This window comes from Astatotilapia calliptera, chromosome 16 (genome assembly GCF_964374335.1).
Source record: "Astatotilapia calliptera chromosome 16, fAstCal68.1, whole genome shotgun sequence".
Classification (NCBI taxonomy): Eukaryota; Metazoa; Chordata; class Actinopteri; order Cichliformes; family Cichlidae; genus Astatotilapia; species Astatotilapia calliptera.
The window spans coordinates 28,364,503-28,389,521 of NC_137437.1; the positions used below are offsets into that span (position 1 = coordinate 28,364,503).

Below are 25,019 nucleotides of genomic sequence, written 5' to 3' on the forward strand. Positions count from 1 at the left end.
TACTACTTCCACATACATTGACATAGAGCCACCATTCAAACTTTAAAACGAAGACAAGACATTCAACTATTCAACTTGTATTTATCTTTTCAATATCTATTATACTTTTTCTTCAGTTCCAGTTTAAGTTTCATGATGTTTTTTCACCCGTTTCAGAGTTTATAATGGGTGTGTATGGGACGGAATGTTGGGGCTAGAGTGAGGCAGCTCAACTGCTAGAGTGAGAGGAGCAAAAAAATTAATCTTAAAATATTTTTTAAAACTGCTGCTGTGTCCACAGCGTTTGCTCTACAGGTATGATTTTACCCTCAAAACGTAGCCATCGCTGTCCTCTTTCATCCAATGTGTTTACTATTGTACTAGGTGTTATGGTTCTTTCATAAATGTCACCAATGCACAGCCTCCTCCCTCCAACTCTTCCATAGACTCTAATGTTAAAACGGCTCAGAAGGTTCGTTTGAAAATCAGAAGAGCATGGTGTCTTTCCACTGTCACCACGTCCATATAATAAGCTCCACAGGCATGAAAACTGAGAATTAGGTAGACTAGACATTGCTGTCGCTCACGGTGAAAGAATTTTGTCAATACGACTTTTACTTTTCATTTGGGAGCGATTTGTTTCGGCCTGACTTTTCTGTTCATTTTAAGCAGCAAAAGTGAGGCGCATGTCTGTGTACGTGTGTATGGAGCCATTGGGTGCGGTCACTATAGCAACCAGGCTCACACCTGCCTGCTTAACGAGCTCTGCCTGCCACTGTACCAAGATTCATCTTAAGCACTTCTCTTTCAACTGCTGCTGTGTCCAGAGTGTTACAGCCATCATTTTACCCTCAAATTGTCGCCATTATTGTTCTCTTTCCAACACCGTATCTTTCAAAGCTCAGGCATTTAAACTTTTTAAACTGTGTGGATCAAAGTGGAGGGATCACATTTGAGTCATTCAGTGATTCAAAGAATATGACCTTTTAATATTCATTCAGATGTTTTCTGACTCTAAATGTTCTTTTCTCATTTCTTAGGGTTTTCTAATTTACATTTAAAACATTTTCAGTTTTTTTCCAACTCCTTCTTCTGTGTAACCTTCAGCTTTTAGCAGTTCAGCACCTTTGTTTTCAGGTTAAATTCGTTTTTTTTTTTGTTTTTTTTTTAATCTCATTCAATATTTTTAACTCAAAATTCAGCAATTAATTCATTTCAGTGCATACATTCAGATTCAAGCATTCACACTGCAGTTTCTTCAGAAAATGCACTTTCTAGTTAGTGTGAATGCTTGAAAAGCATTCACAGTATTGTTCTTCTAATCTTTATTAGTGTGAATGCTTGAAAAGCATTCACAGTATTGTTATTCGAATCTTTATTAGTGTGAATGCTTGAAAAGCATTCACAGTATTGTTATTCGAATCTTTATTATTATTATTATTATATTTTATCTATTCCGTACGTTTTTTGTAAGCCTACTCCTTCAAAACCGTTCAACTTAGAAAAACCATTCAAACACCGTTAGATTCCTATTCTTTTGGACAACACTGCTTCTATTTTTCATATTTTTAACATTTATATTTTTAATTTTATTCAACTTTATTCAACAAAAATTTATAATGTATTTCAATGGGGAGACCCTTCAAATCCTCATTCAACTTACTCATTTTTAAACTCTTACTACTTCCACATACATTGACATAGAGCCACCATTCAAACTTTAAAGCGAAGACAAGACATTCAACTATTCAACTTGTATTTATCTTTTCAATATCTATTATACTTTTTCTTCAGTTCCAGTTTAAGTTTCATGATGTTTTTTCACCCGTTTCAGAGTTTATAATGGGTGTGTATGGGACGGAATGTTGGGGCTAGAGTGAGGCAGCTCAACTGCTAGAGTGAGAGGAGCAAAAAAATTAATCTTAAAATCTTTTTTAAAACTGCTGCTGTGTCCGCAGCGTTTGCTCTACAGGTATGATTTTACCCTCAAAACGTAGCCATGGCTGTCCTCTTTCATCCAATGTGTTTACTATTGTACTAGGTGTTATGGTTCTTTCATAAATGTCACCAATGCACAGCCTCCTCCCTCCAACTCTTCCATAGACTCTAATGTTAAAATGGCTCAGAAGGTTCGTTTGAAAATCAGAAGAGCATGGTGTCTTTACACTGTCACCACGTCCATATAATAAACTCCACAGACATGAAAACTGAGAATTTGGTAGACTAGACATTGCTGCCGCTCACGGTGAAAGAATTTTGTCAATATGACCTATACTTTTCATTTGGGAACGATTTGTTTCGGCCTGACTTTTCTGTTCATTTTAAGCAGCAAAAGTGAGGCGCATGTCTGTGTGCGTGTGTATGGAGCCATTGGGTGCAGTCACTATAGCAACCAGGCTCACAGCTGCCTGCTTAACGAGCTCTGCCTGCCACTCTGCCAAGATTCATCTTAAACACTTCTCTTTCAACTGCTGCTGCGTCCACAGTGTTAAAGCCATCATTTTACCCTCAAAACGTTGCCATCGTTGTTCTCTTTCCAACACCGTGTCTTTCAAAGCTCAGACATTTAAACTTTTTTAAACTGTGTGGATCAAAGTGGAGGGATCAGATTTTAGTCATTCAGTGATTCAAAGAATATGACCTTTTAATATTCTTTCAGATGTTTTCTGACTCTAAATGTTCTTTTCTCATTTCTTAGGTTTTTCTAATTTACAATTAAAACATTTTCAGCTTTTTTCCAACTTCTTCTTCTGTGTAACCTTCAGCTTTTAGCAGTTCAGCACTTTTGTTTTCAGGTTAAATTCGGGGTTTTTTTTTTTATCTCATTCAAAATTTTTAACTTAAATTCAGTAATTATTTCATTTCAATGCATACATTCAGATTCAAGCATTCACACTGCAGTTTCTTCAGAAAATGCACTTTCTAGTTCTATTTTATTATTATCTATTCCGTACGTTTTTTGTAATCTATCTCCTTCAAAACCGTTCAACTTAGAAAAACCATTCAAACACCATTAGATTCCTATTCTTTTGGACATGACTGCTTCTATTTTTCTCATTTTTAACATTTATATTTTTAATTTTATTCAACTTTATTCAACAAAAATTTCCCATGTATTTCAATGGGGAGACCCTTCAAATCCTCATTCAACTTACTCATTTTTAAACTCTTACTACTTCCACATACATTGACATAGAGCCACCATTCAAACTTTAAAACGAAGACAAGACATTCAACTATTCAACTTGTATTTATCTTTTCAATATCTATTATACTTTTTCTTCAGTTCCAGTTTAAGTTTCATGATGTTTTTTCACCCGTTTCAAAATTTATAATGGGTGTGTATGGGACGGAATGTTGGGGCTAGAGTGAGACAGCTCAACTGCTAGAGTGAGAGGAGCAAAAAAATTAATCTTAAAATCTTTTTTAAAACTGCTGCTGTGTCCGCAGCGTTTGCTCTACAGGTATGATTTTACCCTCAAAACGTAGCCATGGCTGTCCTCTTTCATCCAATGTGTTTACTATTGTACTAGGTGTTATGGTTCTTTCGTAAATGTCACCAATGCACAGCCTCCTCCCTCCAACTCTTCCATAGACTCCAATGTTAAAATGGCTCAGAAGGTTCGTTTGAAAATCAGAAGAGCATGGTGTCTTTCCACTGTCACCACGTCCATATAATAAGCTCCACAGGCATGAAAACTGAGAATTAGGTAGACTAGACATTGCTGTCGCTCACGGTGAAAGAATTTTGTCAATACGACTTTTACTTTTCATTTGGGAGCGATTTGTTTCGGCCTGACTTTTCTGTTCATTTTAAGCAGCAAAAGTGAGGCGCATGTCTGTGTACGTGTGTATGGAGCCCTTGGGTGCAGTCACTATAGCAACCAGGCTCACACCTGCCTGCTTAACGAGCTCTGCCTGCCACTGTACCAAGATTCATCTTTAGCACTTCTCTTTCAACTGCTGCTGTGTCCACAGTGTTACAGCCATCATTTTACCCTCAAATTGTCGCCATTATTGTTCTCTTTCCAACACCGTATCTTTCAAAGCTCAGGCATTTAAACTTTTTAAACTGTGTGGATCAAAGTGGAGGGATCACATTTGAGTCATTCAGTGATTCAAAGAATATGACCTTTTAATATTCATTCAGATGTTTTCTGACTCTAAATGTTCTTTTCTCATTTCTTAGGGTTTTCTAATTTACATTTAAAACATTTTCAGTTTTTTTCCAACTCCTTCTTCTGTGTAACCTTCAGCTTTTAGCAGTTCAGCACCTTTGTTTTCAGGTTAAATTCGTTTTTTTTTGTTTGTTTTTTTTTATCTCATTCAATATTTTTAACTCAAAATTCAGCAATTAATTCATTTCAGTGCATACATTCAGATTCAAGCATTCACACTGCAGTTTCTTCAGAAAATGCACTTTCTAGTTAGTGTGAATGCTTGAAAAGCATTCACAGTATTGTTGTTGTAATCTTTATTATTATAATATTTTATTATCTATTCCGTACGTTTTTTGAAAGCCTACTCCTTCAAAACCGTTCAACTTAGAAAAACCATTCAAACACCATTAGATTCCTATTCTTTTGGACACTGTTGCTTGTATTTTTCTCATTTTTAACATTTATATTTTTAATTTTATTCAACTTTATTCAACAAAAATTTCCCATGTATTTCAATGGGGAGACCCTTCAAATTCTCATTCAACTTACTCATTTTTAAACTCTTACTACTTCAACATACGTTCACATAGAGCCACCATTCAAACTTTAAAACGAAGACAAGACATTCAACTATTCAACTTGTATTTATCTTTTCAATATCTATTATACTTTTTCTTCAGTTCCAGTTTAAGTTTCATGATGTTTTTTCACCCGTTTCAGAGTTTATAATGGGTGTGTATGGGACGGAATGTTGGGGCTAGAGTGAGACAGCTCAACTGCTAGAGTGAGAGGAGCAAAAAAAATAATCTTAAAATCTTTTTTAAAACTGCTGCTGTGTCCGCAGCGTTTGCTCTACAGGTATGATTTTACCCTCAAAACGTAGCCATGGCTGTCCTCTTTCATCCAATGTGTTTACTATTGTACTAGGTGTTATGGTTCTTTCATAAATGTCACCAATGCACAGCCTCCTCCCTCAAACTCTTCCATAGACTCTAATGTTAAAATGGCTCAGAAGGTTCGTTTGAAAATCAGAAGAGCATGGTGTCTTTCCACTGTCACCACGTGCATATAATAAACTCCACAGACATGAAAACTGAGAATTTGGTAGACTAGACATTGCTGTCGCTCACAGTGAAAGAATTTTGTCAATACGACTTTTACTTTTCATTTGGGAACGATTTGTTTCGGCCTGACTTTTCTGTTCATTTTAAGCAGCAAAAGTGAGGTGCATGTCTGTGTCCGTGTGTATGGAGCCATTGGGTGCGGTCACTATAGCAACCAGGCTCACACCTGCCTGCTTAACGAGCTCTGCCTGCCACTGTACCAAGATTCATCTTAAGCACTTCTCTTTCAACTGCTGCTGTGTCCACAGTGTTAAAGCCATCATTTTACCCTCAAAACGTCGCCATCGTTGTTCTTTTTCCAACATCTTGTCTTTCAAAGCTCAGAGATGTAAACTTTTTAAACTGTGTGGGTCCAAGTGGAGGGATCACATTTGAGTCATTCAGTGATTCAAAGAATATGACCTTTTAATATTCATTCAGATGTTTTCTGACTCTAAATGTTCTTTTCTCATTTCTTAGGTTTTTCTAATTTACAATTAAAACATTTTCAGCTTTTTTCCAACTTCTTCTTCTGTGTAACCTTCAGCTTTTAGCAGTTCAGCACTTTTGTTTTCAGGTTAAATTCGGGTTGTTTTTTTTTATCTCATTCAAAATTTTTAACTTAAATTCAGTAATTATTTCATTTCAATGCATACATTCAGATTCAAGCATTCACACTGCAGTTTCTTCAGAAAATGCACTTTCTAGTTATTATATTTTATCTATTCCGTACGTTTTTTGAAAGCCTACTCCTTCAAAACCGTTCAACTTAGAAAAACCATTCAAACACCATTAGATTCCTATTCTTTTGGACACTGTTGCTTGTATTTTTCTCATTTTTAACATTTATATTTTTAATTTTATTCAACTTTATTCAACAAAAATTTCCCATGTATTTCAATGGGGAGACCCTTCAAATTCTCATTCAACTTACTCATTTTTAAACTCTTACTACTTCAACATACGTTCCCATAGAGCCACCATTCAAACTTTAAAACGAAGACAAGACATTCAACTATTCAACTTGTATTTATCTTTTCAATATCTATTATACTTTTTCTTCAGTTCCAGTTTAAGTTTCATGATGTTTTTTCAGCCGTTTCAGAGTTTATAATGGGTGTGTATGGGACGGAATGTTGGGGCTAGAGTGAGACAGCTCAACTGCTAGAGTGAGAGGAGCAAAAAAATTAATCTTAAAATCTTTTTTAAAACTGCTGCTGTGTCCGCAGCGTTTGCTCTACAGGTATGATTTTACCCTCAAAACGTAGCCATGGCTGTCCTCTTTCATCCAATGTGTTTACTATTGTCCTAGGTGTTACGGTTCTTTCATAAATGTCACCAATGCACAGCCTCCTCCCTCCAACTCTTCCATAGACTCTAATGTTAAAATGGCTCAGAAGGTTCGTTTGAAAATCAGAAGAGCATGGTGTCTTTACACTGTCACCACGTCCATATAATAAGCTCCACAGGCATGAAAACTGAGAATTAGGTAGACTAGACATGGCTGTCGCTCACGGTGAAAGAATTTTGTCAATACGACATGTACTTTTCATTTGGGAAGAATTTGTTTGGGCCTGACTTTTCTGTTCATTTTAAGCAGCAAAAGTGAGGCGCATGTCTGTGTACGTGTGTATGGAGCCATTGGGTGCGGTCACTATAGCAACCAGGCTCACACCTGCCTGCTTAACGAGCTCTGCCTGCCACTGTGCCAAGATTCATCTTAAGCACTTCTCTTTCAACTGCTGCTGTGTCCACAGTGTTATAGCCATCATTTTACCCTCAAATTGTCCCCATTATTGTTCTCTTTCCAACACCGTGTCTTTCAAAGCTCAGGCATTTAAACTTTTTAAACTGTGTGGATCAAAGTGGAGGCATCACATTTGAGTCATTCAGTGATTCAAAGAATATGACCTTTTAATATTCATTCAGATGTTTTCTGACTCTAAATGTTCTTTTCTCATTTCTTAGGGTTTTCTAATTTACATTTAAAACATTTTCAGTTTTTTTTCCAACTCCTTCTTCTGTGTAACCTTCAGCTTTTAGCAGTTCAGCACCTTTGTTTTCAGGTTTAATTCGGTTTTTTTTTTGTTTTTTTTTAATCTCATTCAATATTTTTAACTCAAAATTCAGCAATTAATTCATTTCAGTGCATACATTCAGATTCAAGCATTCACACTGCAGTTTCTTCAGAAAATGCACTTTCTAGTTATTATTATTATTATATTTTATCTATTCCGTACGTTTTTTGTAATCCTACTCCTTCAAAACCGTTCAACTTAGAAAAACCATTCAAACACCGTTAGATTCCTATTCTTTTGGACAACACTGCTTCTATTTTTCATATTTTTAACATTTATATTTTTAATTTTATTCAACTTTATTCAACAAAAATTTCCCAAAATTTCCCATGTATTTCAATGGGGAGACCCTTCAAATTCTCATTCAACTTATTCATTTTTAAACTCTTACTACTTCCACATACATTGACATAGAGCCACCATTCAAACTTTAAAACGAAGACAAGACATTCAACTATTCAACTTGTATTTATCTTTTCAATATCTATTATACTTTTTCTTCAGTTCCAGTTTAAGTTTCATGATGTTTTTTCACCCGTTTCAAAATTTATAATGGGTGTGTATGGGACGGAATGTTGGGGCTAGAGTGAGACAGCTCAACTGCTAGAGTGAGAGGAGCAAAAAAATTAATCTTAAAATCTTTTTTAAAACTGCTGCTGTGTCCACAGCGTTTGCTCTACAGGTATGATTTTACCCTCAAAACGTAGCCATGGCTGTCCTCTTTCATCCAATGTGTTTACTATTGTCCTAGGTGTTACGGTTCTTTCATAAATGTCACCAATGCACAGCCTCCTCCTTCCAACTCTTCCATAGACTCTAATGTTAAAATGGCTCAGAAGGTTCGTTTGAAAATCAGAAGAGCATGGTGTCTTTACACTGTCACCACGTCCATATAATAAACTCCACAGGCATGAAAACTGAGAATTTGGTAGACTAGAAGCTGCTGTCGCTCACGGTGAAAGAATTTTGTCAATACGACTTGTACTTTTAATTTGGGAACGATTTGTTTCGGCCTGACTTTTCTGTTCATTTTAAGCAGCAAAAGTGAGGCGCATGTCTGTGTCGTGTGTATGGAGCCATTGTCACTATAGCAACCAGGCTCACACCTGCCTGCTTAACGAGCTCTCTCTCACTCTGCCAAGGTTAAACCTAAAAATGTTAGATTGTAGTAAGATTAACTTTTTCAAAAGTACAATAAGACAGATTTGACAGGGTTTTGCCACAGATTAATAGTTTGTCACTAGTTAGTATATGCCAACTAAGTAGAGCATTGTGATTGGCACAAAGGTTTTTCAGATCTGGGCAGTTGGAGTCAGTTGATGACTTCAAAATCATCCTTTCTGACTGGATAATTAAAGCTCTCAGCATCTATCGGTCTGTAGTTAATTTCCCCACCTTTTAACTAACGTTTCACTAACCTAATCTCATTTAATGTCTCTGTTTATAGTCTGTATAGTTTATCTCCCCACGAATATACTCAAAGTAGTCTTAAAATAAAACCCACAAAACAGTTCAAGATTTAATACTTTTTATTTGCTCATTTAATGCCAGTTGCCCTGTTTTTCTGTATGTCACTCATTCGCTTATACTTGGGGAAAAAGGACCAATTTTTACACTAGTATAGTGTATTTTTTCCCTCTATCTCTCTATGTCTGTCACACACAGAGACCAACACACAGACATGTATATGCTCATTATTGCTGTTCAAACTGATGGTCAAATTTCCAAGCACCACCTGAACGCCTCATCTGTTTTTAACCTATCACTGGACCAACTGTCGTCATTCCGCTTTGCTCTCTGCTGTGGTAAGTACAGTACACTCAGTACTGCAGTGTTTTATTTTTATGATGGAAAAAATACATGTTTGACATTTAAACTCACATATCAAGTCCAACAGAGTTAAAAACAATTCAAAGAAGAAAGAAAGAAAAAAGAATAACCTTCGCTATCATTTATATACGTTTATTACGTTTTGCTGTTAGCAGCAGTGCTAACGCTAGCTTCAATGCTAATGCTAGCAACAATGCTAACGCTAGCTATAGTGCTAACACTAGCCTTAGCAGTTGTTAACTGACAAAAATAATATTCCTGTGATATTTCTTGCCGGTCAGTGAGACAAAAGTAAGAAATTAGCTTTATTATTGCCATTGTGGCTCAGTTTTAACAGTAAGAGTGCTAGCGCTAGCAGCATTGCTAGCGCTAGCAGCATTGCTAACGCTAGCTGCAATGCTAACGCTAGCTGCAATGCTAACACTAACTGAAGTGCTAATGCTAGCCGGAATGCTAGCGCTAGCAGCAATGCTAAGGCTAGTAACAGTCTAACAGTAGCCTTACATAAGTGGCAATACTTCAGTTAACTAGTTTGAATTGTAAAATGACTGCTGTATCAGTTGGTGTGCTATATTACTCTATAATTACCCTGCTGACTAGAAGTTCAGTGTATCATGTCGTGTGGGCTTTGTATTTCTGTTAGTCTGATAACACTGTACAGACAACTAACGTATTATTTCTCGTTTCTTTCAGGAACCTGACTGACACTGTGCTTTGCCTGGTAGGTGTGCACATACTGTAAGAGAAGTAGACCAAAATAAAAAAATTATATGACTAATATAAGCTGTAAAGTGATGGGTTCAAACTTTGTGCTAGACCTTTTAAACACAATTTTATAATAAATACACATAAGTGCAGCTTAACAATTGGGCTAAAATATTTTTTTCGTACATTTTTGTAGTCACACTACATGTGATTAATTAATGATTCACTCAATCATATTTGTATTTAAAAATATTATTGCTGAATTTAATTAAATATTTATTCTTTTAAAAAGTGCCCAATTATGCAACTTTTTGCACATGGCAGCCGACAACAGTTTAGCTTGAATATTTGTTTTGTCCTTTTGCAGTAGTCACATTTAGTTCATACAATTACCATGTGATATAATTTTAATAAAATTATTTTTTTTTCTTGTTTTTTGTTCAGAGTGTGTAGAAGAAGAAGAACAAGGACCAGATCTCCAGTCTTCTCTCTCACATCCCAACCCCCCAACCCCTCTATCCTCTGTCCTGCTCCACCTATTGTCTCTGCCTTCTTTCCATCTGTATTTCACTCTGTGGTTTGTGAGAAATTTTGCCAAACCAACAATCCTTTTGCGGTTTGATTTAAAGCCGTGTCTCTCCTGCTCTGTCTGTTCTCTCTGCTAAATTTTCTCTCTACCTGTTTTTCACTCTTGGCTTGCTGCTGAAAAACGCCAAGCCAACAAAGCAATAAAGAGTGCATATTTTGCCTCAACCTATGAACAAACTGAACAAACAAAGAAAAATCTGCGGTTTGATTTAAAGCCGTGTCTCTCCTGCTCTGTCTGTTCTCACTGCTAAATTTTCTCTCTACCTGTTTTTCACTCTTGGCTTGCTGCTGAAAAACGCCAAGCCATTAAAGCAATAAAGAGTGCATATATTGCCTCTACCTGAGAACAAACTGAACAAAGAAAACTAATTCACGGTTTGATTGTGATTTCCCAGCCGTGTCTCTCCTGCTCTGCCTGTTCTCTCTTCTAAATTTTCTCTCTACCTGTTTTTCACTCTTGGCTTGCTGCTGAAAAATGCCAAGCCAATAAAGAGAGTGCATAATATTCTCTCAACTGAAGAACAAACTGTCAAACGAAAGACAACTGTTTAAGACAAATAAAAACTGAAATATAAAAACAAAGACAACATCTCCTGGTGTGTGCCACTCTTATCTTGTGAACATATTTTCTAAAGACTAAGAAACACTTGCAGGTGTGTGAAAATGCCAAGGAAGCAGAAAAAGTCACAAGCTGCAAAACAACGCTGGAAAAAGTTTCATGAGTTTCACAAAGTACCAACATGTGAACAAGCTGAGTTTGATTTTCCTCAGAGCTCTGCAGAAGACAGTGTGTCTACAAAGACCAATTCTGACAGTGTCAAACAGGCAGGTCAACATGTTCCTGCACATGTACAACAGGTATCTTATGCTGATGCTGTAAAGAGTGGACTGCAGCATAAAGTTAATGAACAACATGAGGTGTCAAGTGCCCCACAGGTGGGTTATGCTGACTTTTTGAAAAGAGGCTGTCACAGTGATGTGGCAGGACCATCTCATGCAGAAAGAGTGAACCTTGAAAACCAGCCCTCTGTTATACATGTCTGTGCATCTCGCAGCCAGGCTCATCCTAAATATGGAGACTCCAGAAACAAGCAGTGCACATGTAACTCACTCACATTTCTTGCTTTCCTTCATGAGAATGAAAACATGACTACAGCTGACCTTAATCTGGTCTTGGATAAAGGTGATGTGATGTACAAAGAGGCCAAGAAAAGATTTCCTAAAAATATTCATTTGGCAACCGATGAGCTGCCAGACAAAGTTGATGCTCGCTGGTCTATGTATGATGTCGACATGACACAGCCTTCCCGGTATGGGACATTTGAAGAACCTCCAGAGGAAGCAGTAGATACCTTTCTCAGCTTAGAAGCAGGACTGAGCTGCCTGTTGTCAGATGTGCAGTATGCCTTATTGATTATGAGTGGATTGTGTATCGCAGTGTTCAGATCCACATCAGGCAAATATGGTTTCTTTGATCCACACTCCAGAACACCCAGTGGTCTTCCTCTATTACTACAGTCACGTAATCGTGGTACAGCTGTGATGCTGAAATTCACACTCCTCAGTGACATGATTAAGAGGATCCAAGATTCTTATGAAATGATGGAGATATCACCCTCTTGTAACTATGAACTGAAGCCTGTGCAGTTCTACAGTATGAGCACAGTCAACCTGAGTGATACTATCACAGACACAGTCTGCAGACCAACAGCTGCCACTGCTGTGGCATCTACTCACTCTGATACAACTGTTGATGAAGCAAACTCCTCTACTCCAAGGAGAAACACAACGACTGATCTGACTGAGAACATCTTTTGTCAAATGTCCATTTGTACGCCACCGGTGAAACAAAAAGAAGTTCACGTGACTCAGTTCACATCATATGAAGATCAGAATGAACCTCCTAATATACCAACTGAAGAACTATGCAGTGAATTAAGTTTCCTTCCATCAAGTGATGCTTTTTCATGTCAATCAAATGCTGCCATAACAAATGTTGCTGCCTGTGACCTTTCTGATATAGTTTTACAAAAACTGAAAAAAGTTAATAAACAACAAAGGCACAAAATGAAAAGAAGATTAATGGCATCAGAGAAACCCAGAAATCAGAGAAAAGAAAACCAAAAAAGGAGAGAACAACAAAAGTATGCTTCAAATAAAGATTACAAAGAAAAGAAAAAATCTTGCGCAAGCGAGACATATAAAAACAATCCTGAAGTTAAACAAAAACAACAACAGTATATGAAAAGACGTTACTGTGAAAATGATGAATTCAGAAAGAAACAAAAACAATATGTTAAAAAACGTTTTTCTGAGAATGCTACAGTTAGAAAGAAACAACAACAATATATTAAAAGACGCTACTGTGAGAACGATGAATTCAGAAAGAAACAACAACAATATATTAAAAGACGCTACTGTGAGAACGATGAATTCAGAAAGAAACAACAACAATATATTAAAAGACGCTACTGTGAGAACGATGAATTCAGAAAGAAACAACAACAATATATTAAAAGACGCTACTGTGAGAACGATGAATTCAGAAAGAAACAACAACAATATATTAAAAGACGCTACTGTGACAATGCTGACTTTAGACAAAAACAAAAAAACTATATAACTAAAAGGTATCAAGAAAACCCTGAATTCAGAGAGAGACAGAGATCTCGAGTGACTCAGCGTTATGCACGTGACAATGCATTCAGAGTAAGACACAGACAACTAATGAAACAACTAATGCGAGACAGGTATCAAAGTAATCTTGCATTCAGGATTATGCACAACATGAGATGTGCAATGAAAATAAAAAGGAAATACAGATGGGTGAACAGACAAACCCAAGAGAGTGACAACAGTGTGATCAACGAGGCCATATCTGTGTTCAAATCACAAATCAAAGCTGGACCATCATACCCATGTACTGTATGCTTCAAGGCTTCATTTCCAAACCAAGTGCGACCCTGCACAAGGTCAAAGTATGTCAAAAACCCACATGTAGTTGCAACATGTTTGACAGGAAAGTTTGTTCATGTTTGTGATGAAAACTGCAGAAATGAGCAGTGCAAAGTGCCTGATGAGAGAAAGAGAGAGTGGATATGTCACACCTGCCACGATCATCTTAAAAATGGATCCATGCCAGCACTTGCTGTTGCCAATAAGTTGGATCTTGCTGATATTCCAGCTGAACTTTCTGATCTCAACATACTGGAGAGACATCTCATAGCCAAGTGCATACCATTTGCCAAGATCATTCCTCTTCCCAAAGGCAGACAAAGAGCAATTAGAGGAAATGTGGTCTGTGTCCCATCAGAGGTACAGGAAACTGTTGAAACACTACCTCGACTGAGAATTAATTCTCAGGTGATCAGAGTAAAATTGAAGAGACGCTTGTCTTACAAAGGTCATCAGCTGTTTCAGACTGTAAGCTGGTCTAAACTTGTGCAAGCACTGCATAAACTCAAGCAGATTCATCCACAGTATAAGGATGTGAGCATCAGAGATGATGCTGAGCTGTGTGATCCAACTCTTCCTGATGAAGATGATGAGGATGATGATGATGAAAACATGAATGAGGACGATTATGATGAGGCTGATTTAATGGAAATTGACAGCTGTGAGAAAAATGCACTGAGTGAAGCACAAAATATAAATGAACAGGACATTGACATGTTACCCTGTGATGGTGAACAATCGCATGAACAGATGAGAGATGATTCAGAGCAAGCAGATGGACTGACTAATGGTGGTTTTGCACTCGAGTCCTGTTTGCAGCCCCCTGATGTGGCTGAGGAGATATTATGTTTCAGTGAAGGAATCTACTCTGTTGCTCCTGCAGAGAGAAACAATCCAATAAGTTTTTTCAAAACACCTAAACTGGAGGCCATGGCCTTCCCTGTGCAGTTTCCTACAGGCCAAAACACACTTGATGAAAGAAGGCTGATCAAAGTATCCCCCAGTGGGTATTTCAAATCAAGACTTTTCTGCATTGATGATCGTTTTGCCAAAGACACAAACTATTTATTCTTTGCACAGTTTGTGACTGAAATACACTTGGCTACATCCAGCATGACAGTACAGTTAAGGAAGGCAAAGCCTCTGACCAGAGATGGTAGAAAAATAACCTCAGGCATGTTACAAGATAAACATGAGGTGGAGAAACTGGTGCGAAATAAAGATGCAGTGAGATTCATGCAGCCTCTGAGAGGAACCCCAGCCTATTGGGAGAAAACAACAAGAGATCTTTTTGCCATGATCAGACAGTTGGGAACTCCCACGTTCTTTTGCACATTTTCAGCTGCTGAAATGCGCTGGCCTGAAGTGATCGAGGCAATAACAAGGCAGCAAGGTGAACAAGTGAATTTTGAAGGACTCGACTGGTCAGCAAAGTGTGACATCCTGAGAAGCAATCCTGTCACAACAATGCGCATGTTTGACAAGAGAGTTGAAGCATTATTCAGAGATTTACTCTTATCTCCTGCAGAGCCACTTGGCAAAGTCATTGACTACTTTTACAGAGTTGAGTTTCAGCACAGAGGAAGCCCACACATACACTGCCTCCTGTGGGTAGAAGGTGCTCCTGTGTTTGAGGAGGATGATGAGCAAACTGTTCTTGATTTTATAAACAAATACATCACAGCTCAGCTGCCTGATCCACATAAACAACCTGAACTGTACAAAAAAGTAACAGAAGTGCAAAAACACAGTAAGAACCACACAAAGACGTGCTTTAGGAGTTTAAGCTCCGGGTGCCGTTTTGGTTTTCCCAAACCACCCTGCAATGAGACAATGATCACAAGACCCAGTGAGGATGATGCACTGGAAGTAGAAACGGCAAAGAACAAGCTCAGACCACTGAACCAGCTGCTGAATGAACCTGAAACTGCTTCCATGAGTTTAGAGCAGCTCTTGGAAAGATGCAAGTTGACACATGCAGAATATGAGAGATACCTGAATAAAATGAACATGAGGAGTACGATCATACTAAAGCGTGATCCAAAAGACTCTTGGATAAACGGCTATAATCCACATCTGCTTGAAGCCTGGAACAGTAATATCGACATAAGCTTTGTTTTAGATGCTTTTGGTGCTGCAAATTATTTAATGAAATATATATCAAAAAAAGAGGGCGGGCTATCTGAGTACCTGAAAACTGTCATTGAGAACTCCCATAAGGACAGTGTAAATGAGTGCGATGAAATGAGAGCCGTCATGCAGGCATATTCAAAGAAGCGAGAGATCAGTGCACAGGAGTGTGTTGCTCGTGCATGTGGTCTTCACATGAAGCAATGCTCACGTGCTGTAATATTCATTCCAACTGATGATAATCCTGTGAAAATGAGTCGTCCCCTGTCAGTTCTGGACAACACAACACCTGAGTCTTCCAATGTTTGGATGACATCTTTGAATGACAAATACAAAGCCAGACCTGAAACACCAGAGTATGAGGAGATGTGCATGGCAGACTTTGCTGCTACTTGCAGGATTGTCTATGGCCAACAGAAAAAAGGTAAAGATGTTTTGCCCCTTCTCAATGAGATGGGGTTTGTGCAAAGGCGCAAAAACAATAAGCCTGCTATCATCAGATTTCACCGCTGCTCACAAGAAAAACATCCAGAGCAATATTACGGAAGACTGCTTAAACTGTACCTTCCTCATCGTTCAGACCACGAACTGAAAACACCATCGTTGCCAACCTATCAGGCTTTCTATGGTGCTGGCTGTGTACAGCTACCAGGTACTGACCATCTTGAGTACGTGCAACACATTGTCAAAAGAAACAGAGAAAAATATGAGAAAAACAGTGAGGAGATCGAGAGCGCTGTTGAGGAATATGAGCAGAACAGAGGTGTGACTGACGAATGGTGTAATCTGGCACCTGAATCAGATCTCGTAAGGTTGCCACTTGTCGAACAAGAAAGAGAGCGAGACAATGAAAATGAACAGGAAGATGTGCCCGACTACAGCCGTCAGGCTGATGCTTCAACAGAAGTCAGAGCCATCAGGGAACCCCCTGCTATTGATCCCACATTGTTACGTCAGATGTTTCAGAATCTGAACAAGAAGCAAGCCTGCATATTTTATGCAGTTAGAGACTGGTGCATTAAAAGAGTCTGTGCTCTAAATCCAGAGCAGTTTTTCTTTTATATTAATGGTGGTGCTGGAACAGGAAAATCACATCTTATCAAATGCATCTACTCAGAAGCATCTAAGATACTGAGCAAAGTGCCCAGATATGCAGACGACGTTGACATATCAAAACCCACCGTCCTGTTAACTGCTTTCACTGGGACTGCAGCTTTTAACATTTCTGGAACAACACTGCATTCTCTTCTCAAGCTGCCTAGAAGCTTAAAACCTCCCATTCAGGGACTTGGCAATCAGCTGGATGAAGTCAGATCAGAACTTTTGAATGCTGAAATAATCGTCATTGACGAAGTGTCTATGGTGTCAAGACATCTGTTTGCATATGTAGATGCAAGACTCAAACAGATCAAAGGGACTCGGAGACCCTTTGGAGGCATGTCAGTCATTGCTGTCGGAGACTTCTATCAGCTACCCCCAGTGCGACAGTCTAAACCTCTCTGTGTGCACGACCCGTCTGAGATCGACCTGTGGCGGGAGCATTTTCAGATGATCACTCTGACTGAGATTATGCGTCAGAAAGATGATGTTGTCTTTGCTGAGATGCTGAACAGAATTCGTGTAAAAGGAAAGTTGGATGAGCTTTGCGAAGCAGATAGAAATTTGTTGTTACAGGCCATAACTGAACCAGCCCATTGTCCGACTGATGCATTGCACATTTTTGCAACTAATAAAGAAGTGGATGCACACAACTCTTCAACACTGGCTCTGCTCCACACTCATATCATTGACATCCATGCAGATGATTATAGAAAAGATCCTAGAACTGGCAGAATGGCACTTCAAGACAGACCATTGAAAGGAGGTAAAAACGAGTTACCAGACACACTGAAAGTTGCAGAAGGAGCTCGTGTCATGCTCACCAGAAACATTGACATACAAAATGGTTTGGTTAATGGAGCTTTTGGAATACTACTTAGAGTAGTTTACTCTGAAAATGACCAACACATCATCAAGCTTGGACTTAAAATGGATAATGAGACATCTGGAAAGAATAACCGCACACCAGCAGACGACATGGTGTACATTGAGAGAGCAGAGGAGAATCTGAAGCAGAAAGGAGTGGTACGAAGACAGTTCCCAGTGAAGCTGGCCTTTGCATGTACAATACATAAGGTACAGGGTATGACAACTACATCAGCTGTTGTCTCTCTTAAGAGCATTTTTGAGCCCGGCATGGCCTACGTAGCTGTCAGTAGAGTGACGTCTCTCAGTGGACTGTATCTTCTTGATATGGAGGAGAAAAAAATATTCACCAACCCAGAAATCACTGCAGCGCTTGAGAACATGAGACAAGCCAACCTTGATGACATGATGCCTCTTCTACACGTGAGGCAAACACTGAGCAGGTCAGAGGTTTTCACCATTGTTCATCATAATACAGAGGGACTGCCAGCTCACATTAATGACATCAAAAGTCACCATGAATTGTGTCTAGCAGATGTTTTGTGCCTAACAGAAACACACCTGCGGGGCTCTTTTGTCGCAGAGAGTCTCCACTTGGAAAATTACAATTTGTTCAAACGCAACAGACACCTGTCCTACACAAACTTTCCCCAGATGGCAAACAGAAGTGGTGGTGGAGTTGCTGTTTATGTGAAAAGTGACATTCAAGTGCATGAAAAACAGTACATCCATAATGTAACTGACCTTGAATTTCTGGCTTTAAAGGTTGAAGCACCAGTCAGTGCTCTGATTGCAGTTGTATACAGACCTCCAGACTACACTCTGAGGCCATTCCTGAAAAACCTGGTAAGCCTATTAGACTCATTGGAGATCATGGACTGTCATCCCATCATAGTTTGTGGTGATTTTAATGAGAATGTTTTATCCAGTGCAAACAAACTAATCCTGGAGCTGTTTGAGTCTAGGGGATACGCACAGGTCATCACTGCCCCTACCACAGAGAAGAACACACTGCTTGACCTAATTTTCATTTCTCAGTCAGATCGATGTCTCCATTCTGGAGTCATGAAGACCTACCATAGTTACCATGACCCAGTATACTGTGTATTGTCCTGTGATGATTCATGATCTAGATCTTTGAATACAGTAAGTAATATCTATATTTTTGAATGACTTAAGAAAGTAGAGCGATATTTAAAAGTTGACGCCCTGCATTGCAGTATAATGTTTGAATTGTTTACATAAAATACAATTACATGAATTAAGTAATGATATCAGTAAAAGATGACAATTTTATTTATTACAGAAAATCTAAAATTCACTAACAGTAACCTATAAATGTCAGAAAAATCAAATATAGCAGTTTGAAACGAACAGTGTAGGCATATCCTCTCTGCAGCCAGGCTTCAACATCCTGCCAGGCTGCCCCAGTCTCACTGTGGCTGGGAGGGAGGGAGGGTGGACCAGAGGATTGCCTACACAACACATAAATGTTCAACAGCTTCTTCATTGTTTCTGAGAGAACAATAATGACTAAAGGTTGCTTTTTAAAAAAACAAACAAACAAACAAACAAACCTAATTACAGCAATAATGACAGTTAAGCCACTTTATGTGTGCCTCTATTTTGAAATAATATTTACAAAAATATTATTATTTTGGTTTGTTATAAACTTTAAACTTTTTCAAAAGTACACAATTATATTTTTGGACAAATTTTTCTATGAAACATAAATTTTTATGAGCTTTTATCATGTTTCTGGCCAGTGCAATCATCAGGGTGGGTCTGGGTTGATAACTGCACATTTCTGGCCAGAAATGTTTCAGCAGTGTTACATATGTAGTGCATATGTTACACTTGCTTTCTGTTACCAGCTGATACCCTACATTTGTATAGACATTTGATGGTGTGAGGTTGGGGAGTTGAGTGGGAGGGGGGGGGGGGGGGGGAGGGTACGGTGGGAGTCGAGGGGGGGGGGTTTCCTTTCCTGTTAGGTTTCCTTTGTTTTTCTTTTTTTTTTCTTTTTAAGAGAGACACAGTCCTCCTGTGTCTTCTCCAAGCTTCACATGTAAAATCCAACAATGTGAAGCACATAGCAGCCAGAAACTGTAATGCCACAGATCAGAGAAACTTCATCATCACCATCTTCATCGCCATACGATCAGAGCGTGAGACTTCACATCTGGAGCACAGGAGAGATTCTGTGATAAGTCTTCCTTCTAGCTTGTCCCACAAGCAGTCGGTGAGATTTACTCACAACAAAAAGGGTTAATGACATTATTTCCATGAAAACATGTATTCATTCTTTGTGAAGTGTTTAAATTGTGTTTTCACTTGACCTTAGGAGTGTTAGAGTGTATTGTAATGTCTGTACTCAGGTGTTTCCCTCTGTGATCCATCCCCTTCAGAGCCGAGACACTCAGGACTGAACAGACTGCACAGTTTCTGTGACTGAGCCTCCAAAACACCTTCTTTGAAACCACTCATGATAGAAGGGCTTCATATTTGCAGCAGCACTACTACAGGTATTCAGTTTATTACAGGATGTGTTTGTTTCTTAGGACCAGCTCTGAGTGCACACTACCTAATATATACACCTTTCTGTTTATTACAAACCAACTACTCTGGATCATACGGCCAGTTGGCAGGAATGTTGCTGCAGGAAAACATCCCTGGAGATCACCATCATTGTCAGACTGACTGTGCCTCCTCTGTGCAGTGTCAAGATCCTCCCTAAATGAGTGTGTAAGTTAACATTTTCATTATTTTATTCCCTTTGACAAGACAAGTATCACTGATATTTACATTTACAACTACATATTCCTGTTTTCTGCTCTTCTTTTAAAGTCCTCAGCTATCCTGCTTCTGTGCTGCTTGCCACACATCAAACACTGGCCGGATGACAGGGAGGATCCACTCTGAAGTCACTGGACATGATGAGGATCATATGGGACTTCATAGTTTCACAGAAACGTTGTGCTCTGTGATTACAGGTTTTAAATGGACATAATGACTGCCTCTCTCTGATCAACAGGCTAAAGGATTGTTGTCATTGTTAGTGCTCTGTACAATGTATGCTTATTTAGTATTTCATCACAGAGCAAACCTTTTTTTCTTTAACATATTTTTATTTTTTTATTTGTGGGGATAGGTTAATTGATTAATCCAAATTGTCACTAGGTGTGAATGTGCGAGTGAATGTGAGTGTGAATGGTTGTCTGTCCCTGTGTGTTGGCCCTGTGACAGACTGGCGACCTGTCCAGGGTGTACCCTGCCTTTCGCCCTATGACAGCTGGGATAGGCTCCAGCGCCCCCCGCGACCCTGGAAAGGATAAGCGGAAGCGAATGGATGGATGGATGGATATTTTTATTTTGTTCTAATGTTGAATTAACTGTGGGGATTTTTTTTAAGTGGGCACTCGGGATGTCATATGACCAGAAATGTGGTAACTGGAATTCAACAGTATGGAAGAAAAAATCTGCTAAGAACAAAACACACACAAAACCCCCCAAGAAAATTCAAATTCATTCCATGTAATCCAATCTAAAACATTTTAAACTGCTGAACAGCAACACAAACAGCGTTAAAAAACAGTGTTAACAGAATGATTATGATGATTTTGTACCAAAGTTTCAGGTCACATGGCACACCTAGTGTGTAGTGTGGGGTATCAGCTGGTAAGTATAGGTTTTTTTTTTCATATTTGTGTCCTTAGAGTTCAGATAGATAAAGCCTTGTGTATAATAATTAGTCATAACCACAACTCAAAGTCAGGGACTAACTAATTTTGGGACTTTGTGTCTGAGCCCAGGTTAAAACAATGTGTAAAAAAGCATTTAGTGGCATGGCTGAACAATGCTGTATTGATACTTATTTATCCATGTTCACAAAAAGGACTAATGTGTTTATTTGATTATTTGCATGTGTTAAACTGTGTCACCACCTTACGCTTTCATTTGACTTTACTCAAAAATCTCTATACAGTTCTCTTTTACCACTGTGTGGACTCTGTTTACATTAAAACATAAAGAAGAATGAGTAATAAAAAGATGTGTAGACAGATTAAGTAGGACGATAGAAACAGCTGTTTAGCCATGTTCTAAGAAACCAACACAATTTAAAGGTTCAGGATTGTGGTTTTAAAAGTTGAATTTTCATGTATTTCATATCTTGCTTATTATTTTTTATTTAGTTATTTAATTTAGTTATTTTTATTTATTCTACTAGTCCTTTTCAGAAAGAAGCTGTAAAATATGACTTAAGATTTTTATGTTATTTTCTATGACATACAAAATAAATTGATGTATGTAATACTATTAAACATGATATACACATGTGTATATGTCTGAAAAACATTATGCTGTATATTAAAGTTTGTATTTTCTCCAGAATTTTTGTTCAACTCTAAATTTTCTTTTGTCATTACTCATCTTTTTATTATTTACATTTTAAACATGTTTAGCTTTTTTCCAACTTCTTCTGTGTGAACATCAGCTTTCAAAAGTTCTGCACTTTTGTTTTCAGGTGAAAATTTCTGTATTTTCCAGCTCATTCGGAATTTTTAACTTAACATTCAGCAATTAATTCATTTCAGTGCATACATTCAGATTCAAGCATTCACACTGCAGTTTCTTCAGAAAATGCACTTTCTAGTTATTAGTGTGAATGCTTGAAAAGCATTCACAGTATTGTTATTCGAATCTTTATTATTATTATTATTATATTTTATCTATTCCGTACGTTTTTTGTAATCCTACTCCTTCAAAACCGTTCAACTTAGAAAAACCATTCAAACACCGTTAGATTCCTATTCTTTTGGACAACACTGCTTCTATTTTTCATATTTTTAACATTTATATTTTTAATTTTATTCAACTTTATTCAACAAAAATTTCCCAAAATTTCCCATGTATTTCAATGGGGAGACCCTTAAAATTCTCATTCAACTTATTCATTTTTAAACTCTTACTACTTCCACATACATTGACATAGAGCCACCATTCAAACTTTAAAACGAAGACAAGACATTCAACTATTCAACTTGTATTTATCTTTTCAATATCTATTATACTTTTTCTTCAGTTCCAGTTTAAGTTTCATGATGTTTTTTCACCCGTTTCAGAGTTTATAATGGGTGTGTATGGGACGGAATGTTGGGGCTAGAGTGAGGCAGCTCAACTGCTAGAGTGAGAGGAGCAAAAAAATTAATCTTAAAATCTTTTTTAAAACTGCTGCTGTGTCCGCAGCGTTTGCTCTACAGGTATGATTTTACCCTCAAAACGTAGCCATGGCTGTCCTCTTTCATCCAATGTGTTTACTATTGTCCTAGGTGTTATGGTTCTTTCATAAATGTCACCAATGCACAGCCTCCTCCCTCCAACTCTTCCATAGACTCTAATGTTAAAATGGCTCAGAAGGTTCGTTTGAAAATCAGAAGAGCATGGTGTCTTTACACTGTCACCACGTCCATATAATAAACTCCACAGGCATGAAAACTGAGAATTCAGTAGACTAGAAGCTGCTGTCGCTCACGGTGAAAGAATTTTGTCAATACGACTTTTACTTTTCATTTGGGAACGATTTGTTTCGGCCTGACTTTTCTGTTCATTTTAAGCAGCAAAAGTGAGGCGCATGTCTGTGTACGTGTGTATGGAGCCATTGGGTGCGGTCACTATAGCAACCAGGCTCACACCTGCCTGCTTAACGAGCTCTCTCTCTCACTCTGCCAAGATTCATCTGAAACACTTCTCTTTCAACTGCTGCTGTGTCCACAGTGTTAAAGCCATCATTTTACCCTCAAAACGTCGCCATCGTTGTTCTCTTTCCAACATCTTGTCTTTCAAAGCTCAGAGATGTAAACTTTTTAAACTGTGTGGATCCAAGTGGAGGGATCACATTTTAGTCATTCAGTGATTCAAAGAATATGACCTTTTAATATTCTTTCAGATGTTTTCTGACTCTAAATGTTCTTTTCTCATTTCTTAGGTTTTTCTAATTTACAATTAAAACATTTTCAGCTTTTTTCCAACTTCTTCTTCTGTGTAACCTTCAGCTTTTAGCAGTTCAGCACCTTTGTTTTCAGGTTAAATTCGTTTTTTTTTTGTTGTTTTTTTTAAATCTCATTCAATATTTTTAACTCAAAATTCAGCAATTAATTCATTTCAGTCCATACATTCAGATTCAAGCATTCACACTGCAGTTTCTTCAGAAAATGCACTTTCTAGTTATATTTTATTCTGTATTCCGTACGTTTTTTGTAAGCCTACTCCTTCAAAACCGTTCAACTTAGAAAAACCATTCAAACACCGTTAGATTCCTATTCTTTTGGACAACACTGCTTCTATTTTTCATATTTTTAACATTTATATTTTTAATTTTATTCAACTTTATTCAACAAAAATTTATAATGTATTTCAATGGGGAGACCCTTCAAATCCTCATTCAACTTACTCATTTTTAAACTCTTACTACTTCCACATACATTGACATAGAGCCACCATTCAAACTTTAAAACGAAGACAAGACATTCAACTATTCAACTTGTATTTATCTTTTCAATATCTATTATACTTTTTCTTCAGTTCCAGTTTAAGTTTCATGATGTTTTTTCACCCGTTTCAGAGTTTATAATGGGTGTGTATGGGACGGAATGTTGGGGCTAGAGTGAGACAGCTCAACTGCTAGAGTGAGAGGAGCAAAAAAATTAATCTTAAAATCTTTTTTAAAACTGCTGCTGTGTCCACAGCGTTTGCTCTACAGGTATGATTTTACCCTCAAAACGTAGCCATGGCTGTCCTCTTTCATCCAATGTGTTTACTATTGTACTAGGTGTTATGGTTCTTTCATAAATGTCACCAATGCACAGCCTCCTCCCTCCAACTCTTCCATAGACTCTAATGTTAAAATGGCTCAGAAGGTTCGTTTGAAAATTAGAAGAGCATGGTGTCTTTACACTGTCACCACGTCCATATAATAAACTCCACAGGCATGAAAACTGAGAATTAGGTAGACTAGACATGGCTGTCGCTCACGGTGAAAGAATTTCGTCAATACGACTTATACTTTTCATTTGGGAGCAATTTGTTTCGGCCTGACTTTTCTGTTCATTTTAAGCAGCAAAAGTGAGGCGCATGTCTGTGTACGTGTGTATGGAGCCATTGGGTGCGGTCACTATAGCAACCAGGCTCACACCTGCCTGCTTAACGAGCTCTGCCTGCCACTGTACCAAGATTCATCTTAAGCACTTCTCTTTCAACTGCTGCTGTGTCCACAGTGTTAAAGCCATCATTTTACCCTCAAAACGTCGCCATCGTTGTTCTTTTTCCAACATCTTGTCTTTCAAAGCTCAGAGATGTAAACTTTTTAAACTGTGTGGGTCCAAGTGGAGGGATCACATTTTAGTCATTCAGTGATTCAAAGAATATGACCTTTTAATATTCTTTCAGATGTTTTCTGACTCTAAATGTTCTTTTCTCATTTCTTAGGTTTTTCTAATTTACAATTAAAACATTTTCAGCTTTTTTCC

At 38.0% G+C, this 25,019-nt stretch overlaps 2 protein-coding genes and 1 long non-coding RNA gene across 4 annotated transcripts in view; 2 read left to right on the plus strand and 1 right to left on the minus strand.

The window, feature by feature from the left end:
• LOC113008258 (serine/threonine-protein kinase pim-1-like) overlaps window positions 1-25,019 on the minus strand; it is a 51,913-nt gene that overhangs the window by 19,790 nt on the left and 7,104 nt on the right. The window lies entirely within an intron of this gene.
• LOC145420955 (uncharacterized) lies at window positions 8,884-18,621 on the plus strand. Its single transcript, XM_080290463.1, has 3 exons — window positions 8,884-9,125; window positions 9,844-9,871; window positions 10,300-18,621. The coding sequence occupies exon 3, from the start codon at window positions 11,107-11,109 to the stop codon at window positions 18,619-18,621; it is 7,515 nt and encodes a 2,504-aa protein (XP_080146589.1). The 5' UTR covers window positions 8,884-9,125; window positions 9,844-9,871; window positions 10,300-11,106.
• LOC145420957 (uncharacterized) lies at window positions 18,623-21,885 on the plus strand. The gene is made up of 2 exons (XR_013902201.1): window positions 18,623-20,018; window positions 20,135-21,885. It is a non-coding gene; the product is annotated as an uncharacterized LOC145420957 (long non-coding RNA).

Excerpts from the sequence above, each read along its gene's own strand:
- LOC145420955 (XM_080290463.1), top strand. The coding sequence starts at position 11,107 with ATGCCAAGGAAGCAGAAAAAGTCACAAGCTGCAAAACAACGCTGGAAA.